Source organism: Antechinus flavipes, chromosome 5 (assembly GCF_016432865.1).
Source record: "Antechinus flavipes isolate AdamAnt ecotype Samford, QLD, Australia chromosome 5, AdamAnt_v2, whole genome shotgun sequence".
Taxonomy (NCBI): Eukaryota; Metazoa; Chordata; class Mammalia; order Dasyuromorphia; family Dasyuridae; genus Antechinus; species Antechinus flavipes.
In genome coordinates, this window is record NC_067402.1 from 25,616,654 (window position 1) to 25,634,125 (window position 17,472).

Below are 17,472 nucleotides of genomic sequence, written 5' to 3' on the forward strand. Positions count from 1 at the left end.
CTTGGGGAGGTTTTCTGGAGCCAGCCTTACTTTCAGTTAAAAGGAATAATCACTCCAAATACAGCCAGCTGATAAAAGTTCAAACATTTATTTGTTATCTGTTTCCTTGGGCCCGGTTAGCTTAAAGGCCTATCTCTCTGCTTGGTTTCAAGAGCTCTTGCAGATTGTCCCTTGCTTCTGCCTCTGCTTTCTTCAGCCTCCAGCCAGCACAAAGGTGGAAAATGGAATGGATCTGACTCCTCTAGCTCAACTCCAAATGTTTCCAGCCAGCACCAAGGTGAAAGTTGGAATGAATCAGTCTCTACCTCCAAGAGTGGGCTTGTGGCCTTCCTCCCAGAGTGCTCCTCTCCAACCCCTGGCAATGTTCCAAAGTAATTAACTTGAAGCTCTAAGAGTTTCTATATATATGATCTCCCAAATGTTGACTTCTCCTTCTGGAGGCAGGGATCAGGGAGGTGTAAATTCACAAAGTTAAAAAGTTGACTTTGTGAATCTCCCATACTTGTGAACTCCAATGAGTACTTAAATACTTCTTGATTAAATGAGCTCTGTAAAGGTGTGAACACAAGCATTGTATCAATTCCATTGAGTTAACACTAGGATTCTAATGTCTCCCTTGAGTTATCACCTTGTTTCAAATTGAGTTAACACTAGGATGCCAACATTCCTCCTTAGAGAAAAAGGTGCATCTTCACTTTGACTAAACCCATTCATCCAAAGGAGCCAGCCAGAAGTGTGAATTCAGGGCCCTCAAAGCTGCCCCCACCAGGAAGAGTTACCAGGTTGTTCTTCAGGATGTCAAACCAGAGGAGTTCACACCTTTGGTGGGAGGGCCTAAGGGGTGGGGCCTACATCCTATAAAGGGAGAGCATTCTTCTGCTCGGTACCACTACCTTCTTTGTAAGGGAAGAAGCTCTGATTGCTATAGACCAGAAGCAATTGCAGAGAAAATGGCTGCTACTGTGAAATTTCTGAAGGACCTGCAGAGTGAGATCACATGTAGCATCTGCAGGGGCTACTTTTGTGAGCCTGTCACCACTGGGTGCGGGCACAGTTTTTGTCAAGCTTGTCTCTCCTCCAGCTGGAGACTTTCAGCCCCAGATTTCTCCTGCCCTGAATGCAGGCAAGTTTCCCAGGATGGGGAGATCCCATTAGTGAACATGCGCCTAGCAGAGTTGACTGAGTTTGGCAAAGAGCTCAGCTCCAAGATTTTGCAGAGCACTGAAGGACAGAGTCAGTGTGTCACTCACAAGAAACTCTTCAAGCTATTCTGTGATGAGGACCAGACAGCACTGTGTGTGACATGTTGTGAAACCCCAGAGCATGGGGCTCACACCATCTTCCCTGTACAAGAGGCTGCTCATAAATACAGGAAGGAGCTCGAGCACATTCGGAGTGATTTGGGGAAATATCTGGAGGAAGATGAGCAACTTCTTGCTCAAGTGAAGAGACCTGCTGTTGACTGGTACTGGCTGATCAGGGGAGAATTCCACAAACTGCACCTCTTGCTGATGGAAGAAGAGAACAGATGTCTTGAAAGGATAAGGCAAGAGGAGAAGGCCAGCCAGGACAGACTATTACAGCACATGCAAAGCTTACAGAACCTCATGCAAGAACTGCAGGAAGTGGGCCAGCAAGCCAATCTGGATCTGCTGCAGGATGCCAGGCAGCTGCTGGAGAGGAGCGAGGCTGTGTTGGCCCAAAGGCTCAAGGTTGTCACCCCAGAACTGACAGAATATCCCATCCCTGGCCTGATCGAGATGCTCAACAGATTCAGAGTGGACCTCACTTTGGATCCTCAATCAGCTGACTCCTGTGTTTCGGTTTCTGGGGATCTCAAGAGTGTCAAGGCTGAAGAGGACTGGCTAGAGGAGACTGAGGACTCTTCTTGCCATGGTGTGCTTGCTGTGCAAGCCTTCAGATCAGGCAGTCAATACTGGGAGGTGGATGTGACTCAACTACCTCAGTGGATACTGGGGATCTACACCCCCTACTTGAGGAGGAAAAGGACCAGGAACATGGACTCCTATAACTTTGCTTTCTTGCTTCACTGTGTCAAGGAGGAAGGAGATTACTACTTACAGACCTATCCTGGGCCATTGGACTATCGAATGAAAGGCCCTCTACCTCGGGTGGGGGTGTACTTGGATTATTCCTCAGGCACTCTGGCCTTTTACAATGTTCTCCAGAGTTCTCTTATTTATAAATTCCATTCTATTCCCTTCACAGCCCCTGTCACACCCATCTTCTCCCCTGGCCCCCCACTTCCAGGAACAAAGCTTGGCTCCATGACTCTCTGTCCAGTGGACTCTCACCTTTGTGCGTGCTGCTGTTCCTCTCAATGAACATTTCTCCAAGAAGTTCTCAACTCCTCTCTGACTGTGTTCACTTTATTTCCAGCCTTCTTTGAAAGGGAATATGTATTACCTTCTTCATGATCAACAAGAATCTCCCGGCTTACTAACAGGAAACTAGACTTTCCACCCTGAAAGCTGAGGGGTTCAGTCTATACTCTTTGTATTCGGGTATTTTTTACAATGTCAATCTTTTCTCAACTATTTAAAAATCATACCTGAGCAATCTGGTCCTGTAGTCTACTGTTTCATTTCTTCTTAGAATTCATCACTACAATGTCCATAGATTTCAACATTTTCCAATAATATTCCTTTTGATTGCATTAAACTTTCCATTTTGCCTTATTTAATATAAAACAAATAAAAGGTCTAGTATTTATTTGGCTTATGGGTATTTTTGGTGTTGTTCATTAATTTTATTCATGTCTGATTGACCACATTTGAGATTTTTCTTGTTAGAGAAATTGGTTTGCCCTTTCCTTCTCTAATAATTTTGTAGATTTTATAGATGAAGGACGTAAAGCAAGGAGGGTAACCTGACTTACTCAGAGTCACCCAGCTTTAAGTATCTAAGCCTAGATATAAATTCAGGAAGATGAGTCTTACTAGCTGCAGATCAGCCACCACAGAAGTGTCCCTTAAGAACATCAAAAATGAATTACTTAATTCATTTCAAATCAGTTGCCAAACATTCTCCATGTCTTCTGTTAAATTTTCCCCATTGCTTCTGCACTTTGTATCACTTAAATTGGGAATCCTTGTTGGATATATGCTCTGTATATACTTGGAATATTTTATATGGGTTTGGGATTTGATACTGAAGGGCACTTAATATCCTGCAGAGTTTGTCTCTTCTAGACAAAGGGAAAATCAAATCTTTTTGTTCTTCTAGACCATATTGCCTTTCCTGAGGGATGCAGTGGACAGAAAGTTAACCTCAGTCTGGAAGATCTAAAGTTAAGTCCTTTCCTGGGTGGATTGCCTTAAAAAAGTCACTTCACCTCTCAGTGTCTAAGGAAACACTTAAAGACACTCAGTCTCAGAGGAGCCCATTACTATTGATAGAGACACTTCTAAATTACTTGTCCTGATTTTGCATAGTGCTTTGAAGGTTTGAAAATGACTTTTCATTTGTTACTATATTGGATTCTGATTGCAACCTTCTGAGTTAGGTTCTCTTCCAATTCCCATTTCACAGAGGAGGATATTGAGGTTAAGCGAGATTAAGTGAGTTTGCTGGGGATCTTCTAGATTGTAAGTGCTTGGGAGAAGATTAAACTAAGGTCCTTTTCACTTGAAAGCAAACCCTCTAAACACAGCAATTGGTCTTTTAAAAGTCTGCTTCAATATAACATCTGTGATCAGATGAGATTGAACTAGTTCTCTGAGATCACTTCCAACTTGTCATTTCAAGCCTGTGATTATTGTGTCATATTAGGTTCCTTCTTGCATTTTGAAGTGCATTGAAAGAATATTGATAAAGCAGATTGGCTTATGTCCACCTCTGTCTAAGATAGATTCCTTTCATGAAAAACAACAAATAAATGAATAAATGATGAAGGATTTAGCATTTTGGACTTGAAATAATTAAGACCTGATTTCAATCCAAATGCTCACACTTCCTAATGGCATTTCATTAGCTAATCTCTGTAATGTTCTGTTTACTTTCTGGAGGTCTTGGGACCAGCCTTCATTTCAGCAGAGTAATCACCACGAGAATAGCCAGGGATAAAGTCCAAAAGTCTTTATTGTCTCCTCCACAGTCTGTCTCCTTGCCTGGGGCTTGCCTAGCTTTCTGAAAGCCCTTCAGATAGGCTTTGCTCTTAGTAGGGGAAGCAGGAGGACAGGCCGGCCAACACAAAGCTGATGAAGATGGAATGTCTCTCTGAGTCCCAGAGCTTGAGCTCCAGCCTCCAGTCCTGTGTCTTCTCTGAGTCCCTTCCATCCCTCCTCTAGATATGACTCTGACCTCTTAAATATCCTAGTACAACTAAATCCATTCATTTTACTGATTATAAGCCAACCACAATATCACCAGGGAACCATTATTTTTTGTAAGAATAATTCAATCATACTGAACTAGAGAACTATTAATCACCATGCTAAATTAGATAACCACCATCTCATCACTTCCAGTGAGTTAACACCTTGTTGTATTAATCTTTGTTTCAAGTACACTTCCTCAGAGTTTTGGCCCATTACATCTCCTGCTTTCTTTTATTTTAGAACATAGGTGGTGTGTGGAACAGAGAGATAAGGTGAAGGAATTACAGGAATGTGTGAATTCTTTTTCTGTATTTTATTTTCATCATTTCTGTCTTCATTATCTGAATCAGTGCAATATGTACAGGCCTATATTTACTTGAGACTTGGCCAGCTATAGACATATTTACTTAACCTGAGCTAATGACAATTATCAGTATTTGGCTTTTATTGATATATAGACTTAATTTAAATACTGTCCACTTGATTACCTAAAGCCTAAAGGCTTGATTTTCTGTTTCCTAGAAATCAAGTGATTTCAGGGAAACAGAAATCTTCCATTCCAATCTCTCTAGATAGCAACAACCAATTAGATGCCACCATTCCTGCTTAATGATCTCTTACTTGTCATGTTATCTCTTGTAACAAAAGCTATAGAAGCTGTGTATCTTTACTAATTCATCAGCCCTCCTACCCTGAGGTTTCACTTTCCCATATCTCTTGGTGGGATTGTGCATTCTCATGAGAACTTAATAAACAATCTTTTTGCTTTCTACTTTGATCTCTGATTAGTGATTTTGGTTAGGGGGTCTTTCATGTCCCACACAGTGGTCACACCCTTATTGACTTCTCAGGGAGGGGAAACCCCCAAAAAGGAGGTAATCATGCCTTCCCTGACATCTCAGGAAGGGAGATGAAAATGCCAAAGGAAAATGTTGAGTCAAACCAGATTAGTGGGTTTTTGAAGGGTCTCACTTGAAACTGGTATCCATAAATCTGTCAATATAGGAGGTATTACACAAGCACATAGCCGTATAGCAAAGGGTACTAGTGATGTAACAAACAACATAAATCAACATGAGGAATTATACATGTCCATAAGTCCTAGAAATAGCCCCAAACCCATGTATTGTCCTTTATTTCATGTGTCAGGGAACCCAATGATTCCTGCAAATTTTGAAATCCTGCAATAGTCTCATCATGTGTCAGGGAATCCAATGATTCTTGCAGATTTTGTAGTCCTGCAACAGTCTTATTATGTGTTAGGGAATCCAATAATTCCTGATGGTTTTTAAGTCCTGCAAGAGTATTATCAATAATTTTTCATCTCAGGGAATCCAATGATTCTTGTGGGTTTTGAAGTTCTGCAACAGTCTTATTATCAGCCATGCTCTTTCAGTGTCAGGTGTTCCTTAGGTCTTCTCTGTTTTTTCAAGGATTTTCTCTTTTTCTGTCTCTCTCTGATGCACAAGGCTAATAAGGTTTGGTGGCACCCATCTGATTCTTTTTCCATCTGTAGAGATACAAGCAAACCCTCTCCCCCAAGCATTTAACCTGTGAGGGATGTAGAAGACCCTTACCCAAAATGACTACTCAGAGATAACTCAGTAGAAAGCAGAAAAATTATTTATTAATAAATTCTCATGAGAATTAGCAATTCCACTGCCAGGAGGGAAAGAGAGAAAGCTCACACTAGAAAGGCTAAAATTTTAGGAAAGATATACAATTTTTATAGGTTTGGTTACAATGGATTACATCATAGATTGGGTAGCATTGAGAAATAGGTGTCCCCAAGATAAGGTCAAAATGGGTTCATGACCTAGGCATAAATAATGAGATTGTAAATAAATTGGAAAAGCATAGGATAGTTTACCTGTCAGACCTGTGGAAGAGGAAGGAATTTATGACCAAAGAAAAACTAGAGATCATTATTGATCACAAAATAGAAAATTTTGTTTATATCAAATTGAAAAATTTTTGTACAAACAAAACTAATGCAGACAAGGTTAGAAGGGAAACAATAAACTGGGAAAACATTTTTACAGTCAAAGGTTCTGATAAAAGCCTCATTTCCAAAATACATAGAGAATTGACTCTAATTTATAAGAAATCAAGCCATTCTCCAATTGATAAATGGTCAAAGGATATGAACAGACAATTCTCAGATGAAGAAATTAAAACTATTTATAGACATATGAAAATATGCTCCAAATCATTATTACTCAGAGAAATGCAAATTAAGACAACTCTGAGATACCACTACATACCTGTCAGATTGGCTAGTATGACAGGGAAAGATAATGTGGAATGTTGGAGGGGATGTGGGAAAACAGGGACACTGATACATTGTTGGAATTGTGAAGACATCCACCCATTCTGGAGAGCAATTTGGAACTATGCTCAAAAAGTTATCAAACTGTGCATACCCTTTGATCCAGCAGTGTTTCTACTGGTCTTATACCCCAAAGAGATACTAAAGAAGGGAAAGGGACCTGTATGTGCCAAAATGTTTGTGGCAGCCCTGTTTGTAGAACAGGCTAGAAGTTGTTCACAACTAAGAAGTTGTGGCTAGAAGTTGGAAAATGAATGGATGCCCATCAATTGGAGATTGTTTGGGTAAATTGTGGTATATGAACATTATGGACTATTTTTGTTCTGTAAGAAATGACTAGCAGGATGAATACAGAGAGGACTGGCCAGACTTACATGAACTGATGCTGAATGAAATGAGCAGAACCAGGAGATCATTATGTACCTCAACAACGATACTGTATGAGGATGTATTCTGATGGAAGTGGATCTCTTTGATAAAGAGATCTAATTCAGTTTCAATTGATCAAGGATGGACAGAAGCAGCTACGCCCAAGGAAAGAACACTGGGAAATGAATGTAAACTTCTTGCATTTTTGTTTTTCTTCTCGGGTTATTTATACCTTCTGAATCCAGTTATCCCTGTGCAACAAGAGAACTGTTCGGTTCTGCACACATATATTGTATCTAGGATATACTGTAACCTATTTAACATGTAAAGGACTGCTTGCCATCTGAGGGAGGGGGTGGAGGGAAGGAGGGGAAAAATCGGAACAGAAGTGAGTGCAAGGGATAATGTTGTAAAAAATTACCCTGGCATGAGTTCTGTCAATAAAAAGTTATTTTAAAAAAATTAAAAAAAAAAAGAGAAACAGGTGCCCTCTTGCCGAATTGAATGTTAAACATTGGTGGCAAAGGCAGATTAGAATGAAAAGTTTTGTTTCCCTGATTCAGAGAGGAATCATCAGTCAGACCTTCAAACTTCAGATTACTCAGCTTACAGTATTTAATAATCTCAGTTTTGATAACATTGAACAAGGATAAATGTCATCATTTCTGGTTAAGTAAATATATCTAATTTTAAGTAAATATTGGCTTGCACACAATGTACTTATGCAGGTCACAGAGACATAGAAATAATAAAAAATACAGAAAAAGAATTTAAACATTCCTGTAAGTTCTTTACTTTATCTCTCCATCCCACACAACTCCCCCCTTCTAATATGTAAATGATTTTTATCATATTTCTATGAAGAACTTACACATTGTTCAAAATCAGTTATCATATTTATACATTGCTTATCAAGTTCACCATCAAGATCATCCCTCTTTAATATATTCCAGCCTTTTTTCCTGGAGAATCATCATTTTAATAAAATCTTCTGTATGCAATATTTTGGTAGGGACCATTGAACTATTCTGGTTACTAAATGTAATTATGCAGGATAGTCATAGTGGCAATAGGGTAATATCACTGATAGCAATAAATTCATACCATAACAATTGCTTCCCTGAACTGTCTTGGAAACAGTTATCATAAAACAGATTGGCATTTTACAGACATAAGAATACAAAGATAAATCAAAGATGACAATCTAGGGAAACTGAGGTACAACATCATACACTCTCTGAATGTTTGAATTATTGAATTACCTCCCCCTGGATACTGGGGAGATCCCAGCACCATAATTTTGGCCAACCCAAATGTGAAGCAAATAAATGAAAATGTAACTAGAATATGCAAGGACTTATGGCAAGGGCAAGTCTCTCCCTGTCAAGCCCAGATTTATTAGCAGTACAAAGGCCCTCATCTAAGCCAGAGAATCCACTCTGTATTCACTGTATTAGGTGGTCTTCAGTCATTTGTGCACTTAACTCAGCTTCTGCTTATGTAGGGAGTAGCAGTGCTCAAGACAGTTGTATTGCCCATTCAGAGGGGCACCCCACTCCAGGAGAGAAGGGTGAGGTTTGGAGTAGCTCCACCTGTCCCTGCCCAGAGGGACAGACAGGGCTGCTACTAGAATATAGATTTCTGAGCAGAGCTATCAGAGGATGCACAGTTAGACCATGAAGGAAGGCAAACCTCGAACTTTAGAGGTTTGATTTCAAAACTGCAATGTTATTGAAAATGCTGAGATACCAATTAAGAAACTGGGGTTACAGGGCTGAAGACTGCCAGTCCCAAGACAGGTGTCTATATCTTGGAGATTTCCTAAAAACAAAATAGTCCCCAAAATTGAGTCTGCCAGGGCAATTCCACAGAATAAAGGGTTTCAAAGCGAAAGCATAGTGAAAACAAAAAGGACTGCTTAAGGAGTTCCAATTCAATCTGAACTTGTGAGATAGAGGGTGGGGCAGAAGAATCTAAGGCAAAGTGAACAGAAAACTAAGGGTTCCCACTCTTTTAGGTATTATGAGAAAAATCCACCATGTCCCTTTATTTCTTCCTCTCTTTTTATTTTTCTCATGGAAAGGAATCATCAAAAAAAAAATTAGTCAAATAACCTTCCTACTTATAATCCCAAGAGTGAATTAAAGTTCCTATACATAACAGACTAGTACAGGAGGAGTTTCCTCAAAATAAAAAATCTCTCAGACAATTACAGATTCTGAAGTGAACATACATAGATATTATAAACATATTATAACTTCCTTAACAGCAACAGTTACCAATTTTAACAATTTCCATCCCAAATCTTAAACACACAGTAATAAGTTGTAATTTTAACAATAATTCATCAACCACTTTCCCACTTCTGCCATATCAGTCCAAATTACATTAGGACCGTGGGAGATGGTCTCAATCTAAGCTGCTTTGGGCTGAGAAATGGGCAAAGGCTCTCGATCCAAGCAGGGTTGTGGGTGTGATGTCAATCTAAGCTTCAGATGGGCTGATCCATGTCTCCGAAGAGATCTGTAATTTGACCAAAATCTAGAACAAAAAAACAAATCTAACAGATAAAGATTAGAGCAATCTGGAACTGTAACAACATGTGGGGAGACCAGTATAGATTGGCCAGCAGTTTCTCTGTGAAGGAACAAGTTTGCTTTACAGGACAGGCAGATGGCTATAGTCCCAATAAATTGCAGTTAGGTTTCACAGACCATTGCTAATTATCCTCTTATCATTTAGAAACATTTTAAAAACAACTCACAAATATCCATTAACAGACAGATGACCAGGCTAAATACGGATTTGCCTAAGTATTTAGGATACAATGATTACATATAATCATATTGGAAACAACAAGGTATGACATATTTGAATTGCATTAACAGTTCTTATTAACTGTTGTTCTGATCATAGAAATCAGGCACAGGAGGGAAAAACAATGCAGGGACATGACTATAACATGACATAAGGAGTTACACTCATACTTCAGCACATCAGAGAGTGGAGCGTTAAAACTCCCAAACAGCATTAATTATAAGCCCAAAGAATTTTATCTCCAAAGTTTCAGATAAATCCCAAACAGTTATTTACCATGACCTTATATTGGTAACAGTAAGAAGTTTATTCCAGAAAATTCACACAATTCTTACATACCCAAGTAGATGTTGAATCTTGAATAAGTTGAATATTATACCAATTATTTTGCTTTTAAAATACCCAATACACAGAAAAATCCCAAACTACATATTGTTCACAACAAAAAACATTTTCAAAAGGACAGAGGCAAAAACTATTATTCTTGGAGTCCTTTTCAGATAATCGGCATCAATACAGTTAATTAAAACTTCCTATTTTCACATAAAAGAATCTGAAAAGTTCTTGAAAACATCAATTAAACTTTTTGGAAATATCTCTTTCAAACTATAGATCATAATTCTGATCATATTCTTTAATATTCATAATTATTATGTATCTAAAGAAATAAATATTCAATCAATTAACATCTTGCAAGAGCAGCATGTCCCTTTAAATCACCATTTGTTTTCTTTAGCCCAAAGCCGCTGCAGCTTTCCACTGAAGCTCTGCTACTTTCCCCCTTCCCCCTCCCCCTCCCCCTCCCCCCCAGCAAAAAACACATCTTGTCTCACAGCCATCTCTCTGTGACTACCCTTTCCAAGCAGTTCCTTCTTTTTCCCACTGATTTCTTCTTGAAATCATTTGCTCCTACTATTCAGTCCTTAAATCACTTTCATTCCCCTGTCTCATCTCTCTCTCTCTTCTCCCAAGGCCTACTTGTTCAAACCTTCTTCGAAATACTTCTGACTAGATGTTCTATTTAAACTATTAATTGCTTTTGTAAATCAATCTCTTTTCCCTTGTCTTTAAATCACCTTTTTATAAAAAAAAACTTTAAACTTCAAGATTTACAATTAATTTTGAACCAAATTTCATAAAATTTATAATATAGTTTACAAATACCCAATACTTCTAGAAAGCAAGCAACATATCATTTAAGTAGGGAGATACAAACACAACTCTCCCTCCCCCTCCCCAAGGTAAGCTACTGGCATTTTGTTTAATAACCTATATTTTTAATTTGAAGTCCATAATAAAAAAAAAAGAAAAGTTTTTCTCTTCAGTTGTAAAGGCCACAATATTCAAACAATTCTTAAGATTTTGTTCTCTTAATAAATCTAACATGTACAAGCAATTGTAAAATTATTTGCCCTCATTTCAATTTTATTTCAATTTCAAAATTATAGTACCTCTTTAAAATATAGTAAGTTCCCCAAACTCTTAATCAAATGTTACAGACAAACCCACTTTACCCTTCTTAAACTTTCTGTTCTCTAATTCCATGAAGGCAAACTTACTAATAATGATTTTTCTTTCTTCCCCTGGCACAAAAAAAATTTTTTTTAAAGTATGCCTAGTTTTCCCACAGATCCAATAGGTCAGAGAGCCCCCATGTTGAACTACTTAGGTCTCTTACTCTATTTTTATTCCTCCCTTCCAATATCTGCCGTTTTTTATTTCCAATCTTAAGTTTCCAATCTTCACACAATTTAAAGTTATTTTAAAATTAACCAGTACTTTAGTTTGTGAAATTTCCTAAAATCTACCTAGATATTCCATTCAAACTTCTTTTCTTTAGTAAGCCAGGAAAGAGTTAAGCACCAATCCTTGCTTTACCTTGAACATTTTTTTTTCTGACTGAGTTGTGATTACGGGCTCCTTGTTAACAGGAGTGATAGCCACTGTTCTTCTATTTTCTCAAAACTTTCCAAACTTTCAATCTATGTTTTTATTTTTTTCCTTCTCTCCCCCTTCTTGCAAAGCCACTGCTAGAGACAGAGGAAGAGAAAGAGAAAAAAGATTTTCTTTTCTTGAGAAGCCCAAAATTAGTTCCCAAATTACATTCTGAAGCCCTCAGAAAGAATTACTCCTCTGAATGAACTCCAATTCCCACAATTCAGTCTGATATTTTTAACACAGAGGCTGAATTCTTATCTCTTAGGAGCTTACTAGCTTTTAAACACAGAATAAAAAGCAATGCAAAGCAGACATACACACACAAACAAACATAAAATTCTATTTTCACTTTTTACATACAGATTTAAGTCTGATATACCCGAATAGTGCTGGGATATACATCCTCCCAGTTTTCTTCTGTTTTATATTTGGGAAGTTCATCCCAGTGTTGAATTCCCTAGCTAACGTTCTGATACAAGTTTTTGGACTGCTTCTATACCACCCCGGACCCAATCCAGGTGTCAGCGGAGGTCCTTCGTTACCCTCACACCCGCACAGCCATCCGAGAGCCTCCTTAGGAAAAGTCCGTTATCGTTGGGGTCAACAGCAGTCCACACCAAAAATAAATTTAGGAGGGCTAATCCCTTAGGGTCTACCTTGACCCAGCCAATAGACCCCCAGACTTCCCAAGAGCATTATCTTGAGAACAAATGTTTCCTTTCAGACTGCTGCTGGCCATCAGGACTCTACTTCCTTCAATCTTCAATTCTGCCTTCCACTGAGTATCCCTGCCTCGTTTCGTTGTCTAAGAGGTGAGGAAGGCTGCTCACCCAGAGCCAGAGACCATGGAGAAAACTACTCCGTGGGTGCCTGTCCCTGTTCGGGGTACACATAACCATCTCCCCCAAAGACCCCATCCCGGGCGAGTCCTCAACTGTGAGGGATGTAGAAGACCTTACCCAAAATGACTACTCAGAGATCACTCAGTAGAAAGCGGAAAAGTTATTTATTAATAAATTCTCATGAGAATGAGCAATTCCACTACCAGGAGGGAAAGAGAGAAAGCTCGCACTAGAAGGGCTAAAGATTTAGAAAAGATATGCAGTTTTTATAGGTTTGGTTACAAAGGATTATATCATAGGTTGGGGAGCATTGAGAAATAGGTGCTGACTCCCCTAATTGAATGTTAAACGTTGGTGGCAAAGGCAGATTAGAACGGAATGTTTTGTTTCCCTGATTCAGAGAGGAATCATCAGTCAGACCTTCAAACTTCAGATTACTCAGCTGACGCCATTTAATAATCTCAATTTTGATAACATTGAACAAGGATAAATGTCATCATTTCTGGTTAAGTAAGTATATCTATTGCAATATAGGCTTGAATATGAATTTTCTCTAAAATTCTAAAATAAGTAAATATTGGCTTGCATACAATGTACTTATGCAGGTCACAGAGACATAGAAATAATAAAAAGTACAGAAAAAGAATTTAAATGTTCCTGTAAGTTCTTTACTTTATCTCTCCATTCCACACAAACCTACCTGGTCCCTTTCATTTACCGCTTTCTAGATTTCTCCTCATCACCTGGCAATTACATTAAAGGTGCTTGCACTGGACACTGTCCTTCCATGGGGTTAAAAAGCCTGTATACTGCCCAATTTTAATCCATTTCTCCCATCAGATTGTTTCTTGGCTGATTGATCATATCAGAGTATTGAAGTTTTTTTTTTAATAAATTTTATTGATAGAATATATGGCTGGGTAATTTTTCACAACATTATCAATTGCACTCACTTCTGTTCCAATTTTTCCCTTCCCTCCCTCCACCCCTTCTCCTAGATGGCAAGCAGTCTTATATATGACAAATATGTTACAGTATATCCTAGATAGAATATATGCACAACTGAACAGTTCTCTTGTTGCACAGGGAGAATTGGATCCAGAAGGTAAAAATAACCTGGGAAGAAAAACAAAAAATGTATACAGTTTATACTTATTTCTCAGTGTTCCTTCTCTGGGTGCAGCTGCTTCTGTCCATCATTGATCAATTGGAACTGAGTTAGATCTTCTCTTTGTCGAAGAAATCCACTTCCTTCAGAATACATTCTCATACAGTATTATTGTTGAAGTGTATAATGATCTCCTGGTTCTCCTCATTTCACTTAGCATCAGTTCATGTTAAGTCTCTCCAAGCCTCTCTGTATTCATCCTGCTGGTCAATTCTTAGAGAACACTAATATTCCATAACATTTTTATACTACAATTTACCCAACCATTCTCCAGATGGGCATTCCTTCATTTTCCAACTTCTAGCCACTACAAACAGGGCTGCCACAAACATTTTGGCACATACAGATCCATTTCCCTTCTTTAGTATTTCTTTGAGATATGAGCCCAGTAGTAGCACTGCTGGATCAAAAGGTATGCACAATTTGATAACTTTTGCCCCAAGTGTTTTTCTCCTGGGGTCCTAGAGCTGGACCCCAATTCCAGTTTCCCTGAATCAATCTACATTCTGATGCCCAATGGAAGCCTCTGTTGCATTTTGAATGTGGGGTTTTGAGTCTGCTTCTCCCACCCTGTTCTCCCATGCTGTCTTTTTGGGCAACATTGAGCTTTCAGATGCCCTGCTTTACCACATTGAAGGTATTGAGAAGTCTCTCTCGGGAAGTCCCTGGCCAAGAGGGAGCCTGTCTTCCCAAGTTTGGCTCTTGGGAAGTCTGCATCATATCCTGGGTATAAAAGGCATTTGTGCCCACTGTGGCATAGCATTTTATGATCTCCTTTAAAGGGGCATCTTTCTGTAGTCCTAGAATAATTCTTTTACAAACCTCATTAGCATTTTCTTTAGCGAGTTGTCATCATAATTTCTGTTGCAACTCTTTCAGCAATAGTTCATATAGCAGCTGTCTGCAAAAGTCCCACGAAATCAGGAAAGGGTTCATTGGGACCTTGGGCTATTTTCATGAAGGCTTCCCTTCTATCTTGTCTTTCTGGGACAGTGTCCCATGCTTTGATAGCAGCAGAAACAATTTTTGCATATGCTGTCAAAGGGTAATTAATCTGCTCTAAAGTGTCTGCATAAGGAACTAAACCTGGTAATTGGTCAGAGGTGACTGGAATAGTAACTCCAGGTTGCCTATTTCCTTGGACTTGCATTCTACAGAGTTCACTATACACAGAAAGCCACAAAAGTTTTGTCCAGGTTCTAAATATATCTTTGCTATAGATTTCCATTCATTAGGAGTTAAACTTTCAAAAGCCAAATTCTCTCATACCATGTAAGACAATGTAGACCTGTAAAGAATGAAAGCCTTTTTCAGATCTTTGATACTTTCCAGATTAAAAGGAGTGTCTCTCCTTTTTTTCTTGATCTGAAAAGTCAAACTCTTCAATCACAAGATATGCTTCTATTTTCAAATCAGATGTATCTTGCCCTTCCTCTTTAGTTTTAAGTAGCACCTTTTGTAATCATGTCATAGGGGTGGACAAAGCTGGTGCGTGGGTGGTGCTGATGGTGTCACTGCCCCCATGGAGGAGTAATTTAGGGGGGAGAGTCAGGAGATGGAGAATGCCCTAATGGTCCTTGCTTGGGTGTACCTGAACTGTGAAAGTGAAAAACACCATATTCTTTAAGCTTATTTTTATGGCACTTCAGATTCAGTTCTCCATGCCTTTCAGCTGCTTTGTCAGTACCATCCCCCTGCTCCTCTTTCTCCTCATACTTCCTTGTCTGGCTATTCTCCTTAAAACTTTCTTTTTTTTTAGAATTTGTAGGAAGCTTTAAAGTCATTGCATTATATTGTACATAGGAATGTTTCTTCAGGAATTGAATCAGGACCTATAGCTTCATAATGTTCAATTAGTTGCTCTCCCAGTAATTCCCACATATGTGAGTCTAATTTTTCTTCCTTGGATAGCCAAGGTGACGTGTGCTTTAATGTATTTAAGAGTACAGTGATCAGTTTCCAAATTACCAACAAAACTTGCTTCTTTATTAACCTAACTATGCATTCTGCGTATTTCCGTTGGGGTAAGAGAGACTCTTAAACTTGTATTTACCCCATTTTAGCTAAAAAACGAAAGTGACTAGTTCAGCCCTTACCAAAGTTTCTTGCTTCTCTATTTTTATCCTCACACTATTGTGGGGTCATAGGGACTTCTCCACTGAACTTATGATTGTGTCAGTTGAACTGCTGTATATAGGTCCCAGTTTCCACATTCTAGGGTTAAAATGTAATGTTCTGGCTAGTTTTCTGGAAGTCCTCTGGAAGGGTCTTGGTCTCATCAGGACAGTCACCAAGAAGACTGACAAGAATAGAATCCAAAGTCTTCATTGTCTGTGACACAGTTTGTGTCTGTAATAGTCTGACCCAGTCTCCTCCAGCAGATTGACAGTCTAACAGTCTCAACCAGTCTCTGTCTGAGTCTACTTTATCCCCAGGTTAAATACCTTATTACAATTACATCACTGCAGCATATTGAACTTGAGTGGTTATATCACTATATCCTACTAGATATATGTGAACGAGGGAATCGTTATCTCATCAATTCCACTGAGTTAACACCTTGTTTCAAATATACTTCTGGCCTTCTACAGGTGAGAGTGAAGACAGGCCTTCAACAGCAACCCTGCCTAAAAAGCCAGAGTACTCAATTGTAATCCTAACTGTGGTAGAATGACTCTTCCTCATAGATTGATGTGGACTTTATTTACTACAAAAGGAGTACAAACTCCTCTTTCACCTTCAAAAGTCCATCTCATAGGGGTAGCACTAATTTCAGTTGCTAGTTAGCCTCCTATGCCAGATATGTAGGTATCTGCCTTAATCTTTGGCGAGTGACTGGGCCAGCTGGCACCTTTAATGTATGTATGATGTGCACCACTGTCTACCAGCCTTTCCAGTGGTATGCCATCTATATAGATAGTGAGCATAGGTCAGTCAGCTGTAACAGCTGCAGTCCAGAACTTCTGGATTCTGCTGCTTGGAGCCAGAATCTGGACAACTATCACCAGATTGCCTATCAGAAGTCTGTATCAGTAAATTTCATGCTACTACTTCTCCTAGGTGATAAGTCACACATTGTATATCTGTATTAGTGACTGGGATATTATCTACCCATTTCCCAGTTTTGCACACCAGTGTATGGATGGACACTGTTTTGTAAGCACTCTAAGGAGACAAAACGGTCAAGCTTAATGTGCCTGGAGTCAAGGAGTCTAGAGACCGGACAGGGACATCTCCAGGGGATATCTCAGTAGTCTTAGGTGCATACAGCTCTGTTCTCCCAAATTTTTGTCCCTTTCCCATATTAGATTAGTTGTTAGCTTATTGATCATGTTGGAGTACTGAGCTTCTAAAGACTCTTTGGGTCTAACATCTGCTGCCACGATGCCCCAAGTATTTTTTGCCTGAGGCCCTGGAGCTTCCCATTTCCCTGAGTCAATCAACATTCTGATGCACAATGTTGCATTTTGGACATATGCTTTTGGGTCTGGTTCTCCCACCTGGTCTTTTATGCCAACAATGAGCTTTGAGAAGCCCTACTTTACCACATTGAAAACATTGACAAGTCTTTCTGGAAGTGGCTTGCCAAAAGGTACACTGTCTTTCCATGTTCAGATCTTCAAAAGTCTGTATCCTAACCTAGAGTATCATAAGACATAATACATAAAA

General features: G+C 39.1%; 1 protein-coding gene across 1 annotated transcript; it reads left to right on the forward strand.

Annotated features, from left to right (window-relative positions):
* The first annotated feature begins 950 nt into the window (after nucleotides 1-950).
* On the forward strand, nucleotides 951-2,345 carry LOC127538511 (tripartite motif-containing protein 43-like). The gene has a single exon (XM_051962324.1). It carries the CDS (start codon nucleotides 951-953, stop codon nucleotides 2,343-2,345), a length of 1,395 nt encoding a protein of 464 aa, XP_051818284.1.
* The last annotated feature ends 15,127 nt before the right edge of the window (nucleotides 2,346-17,472 follow it).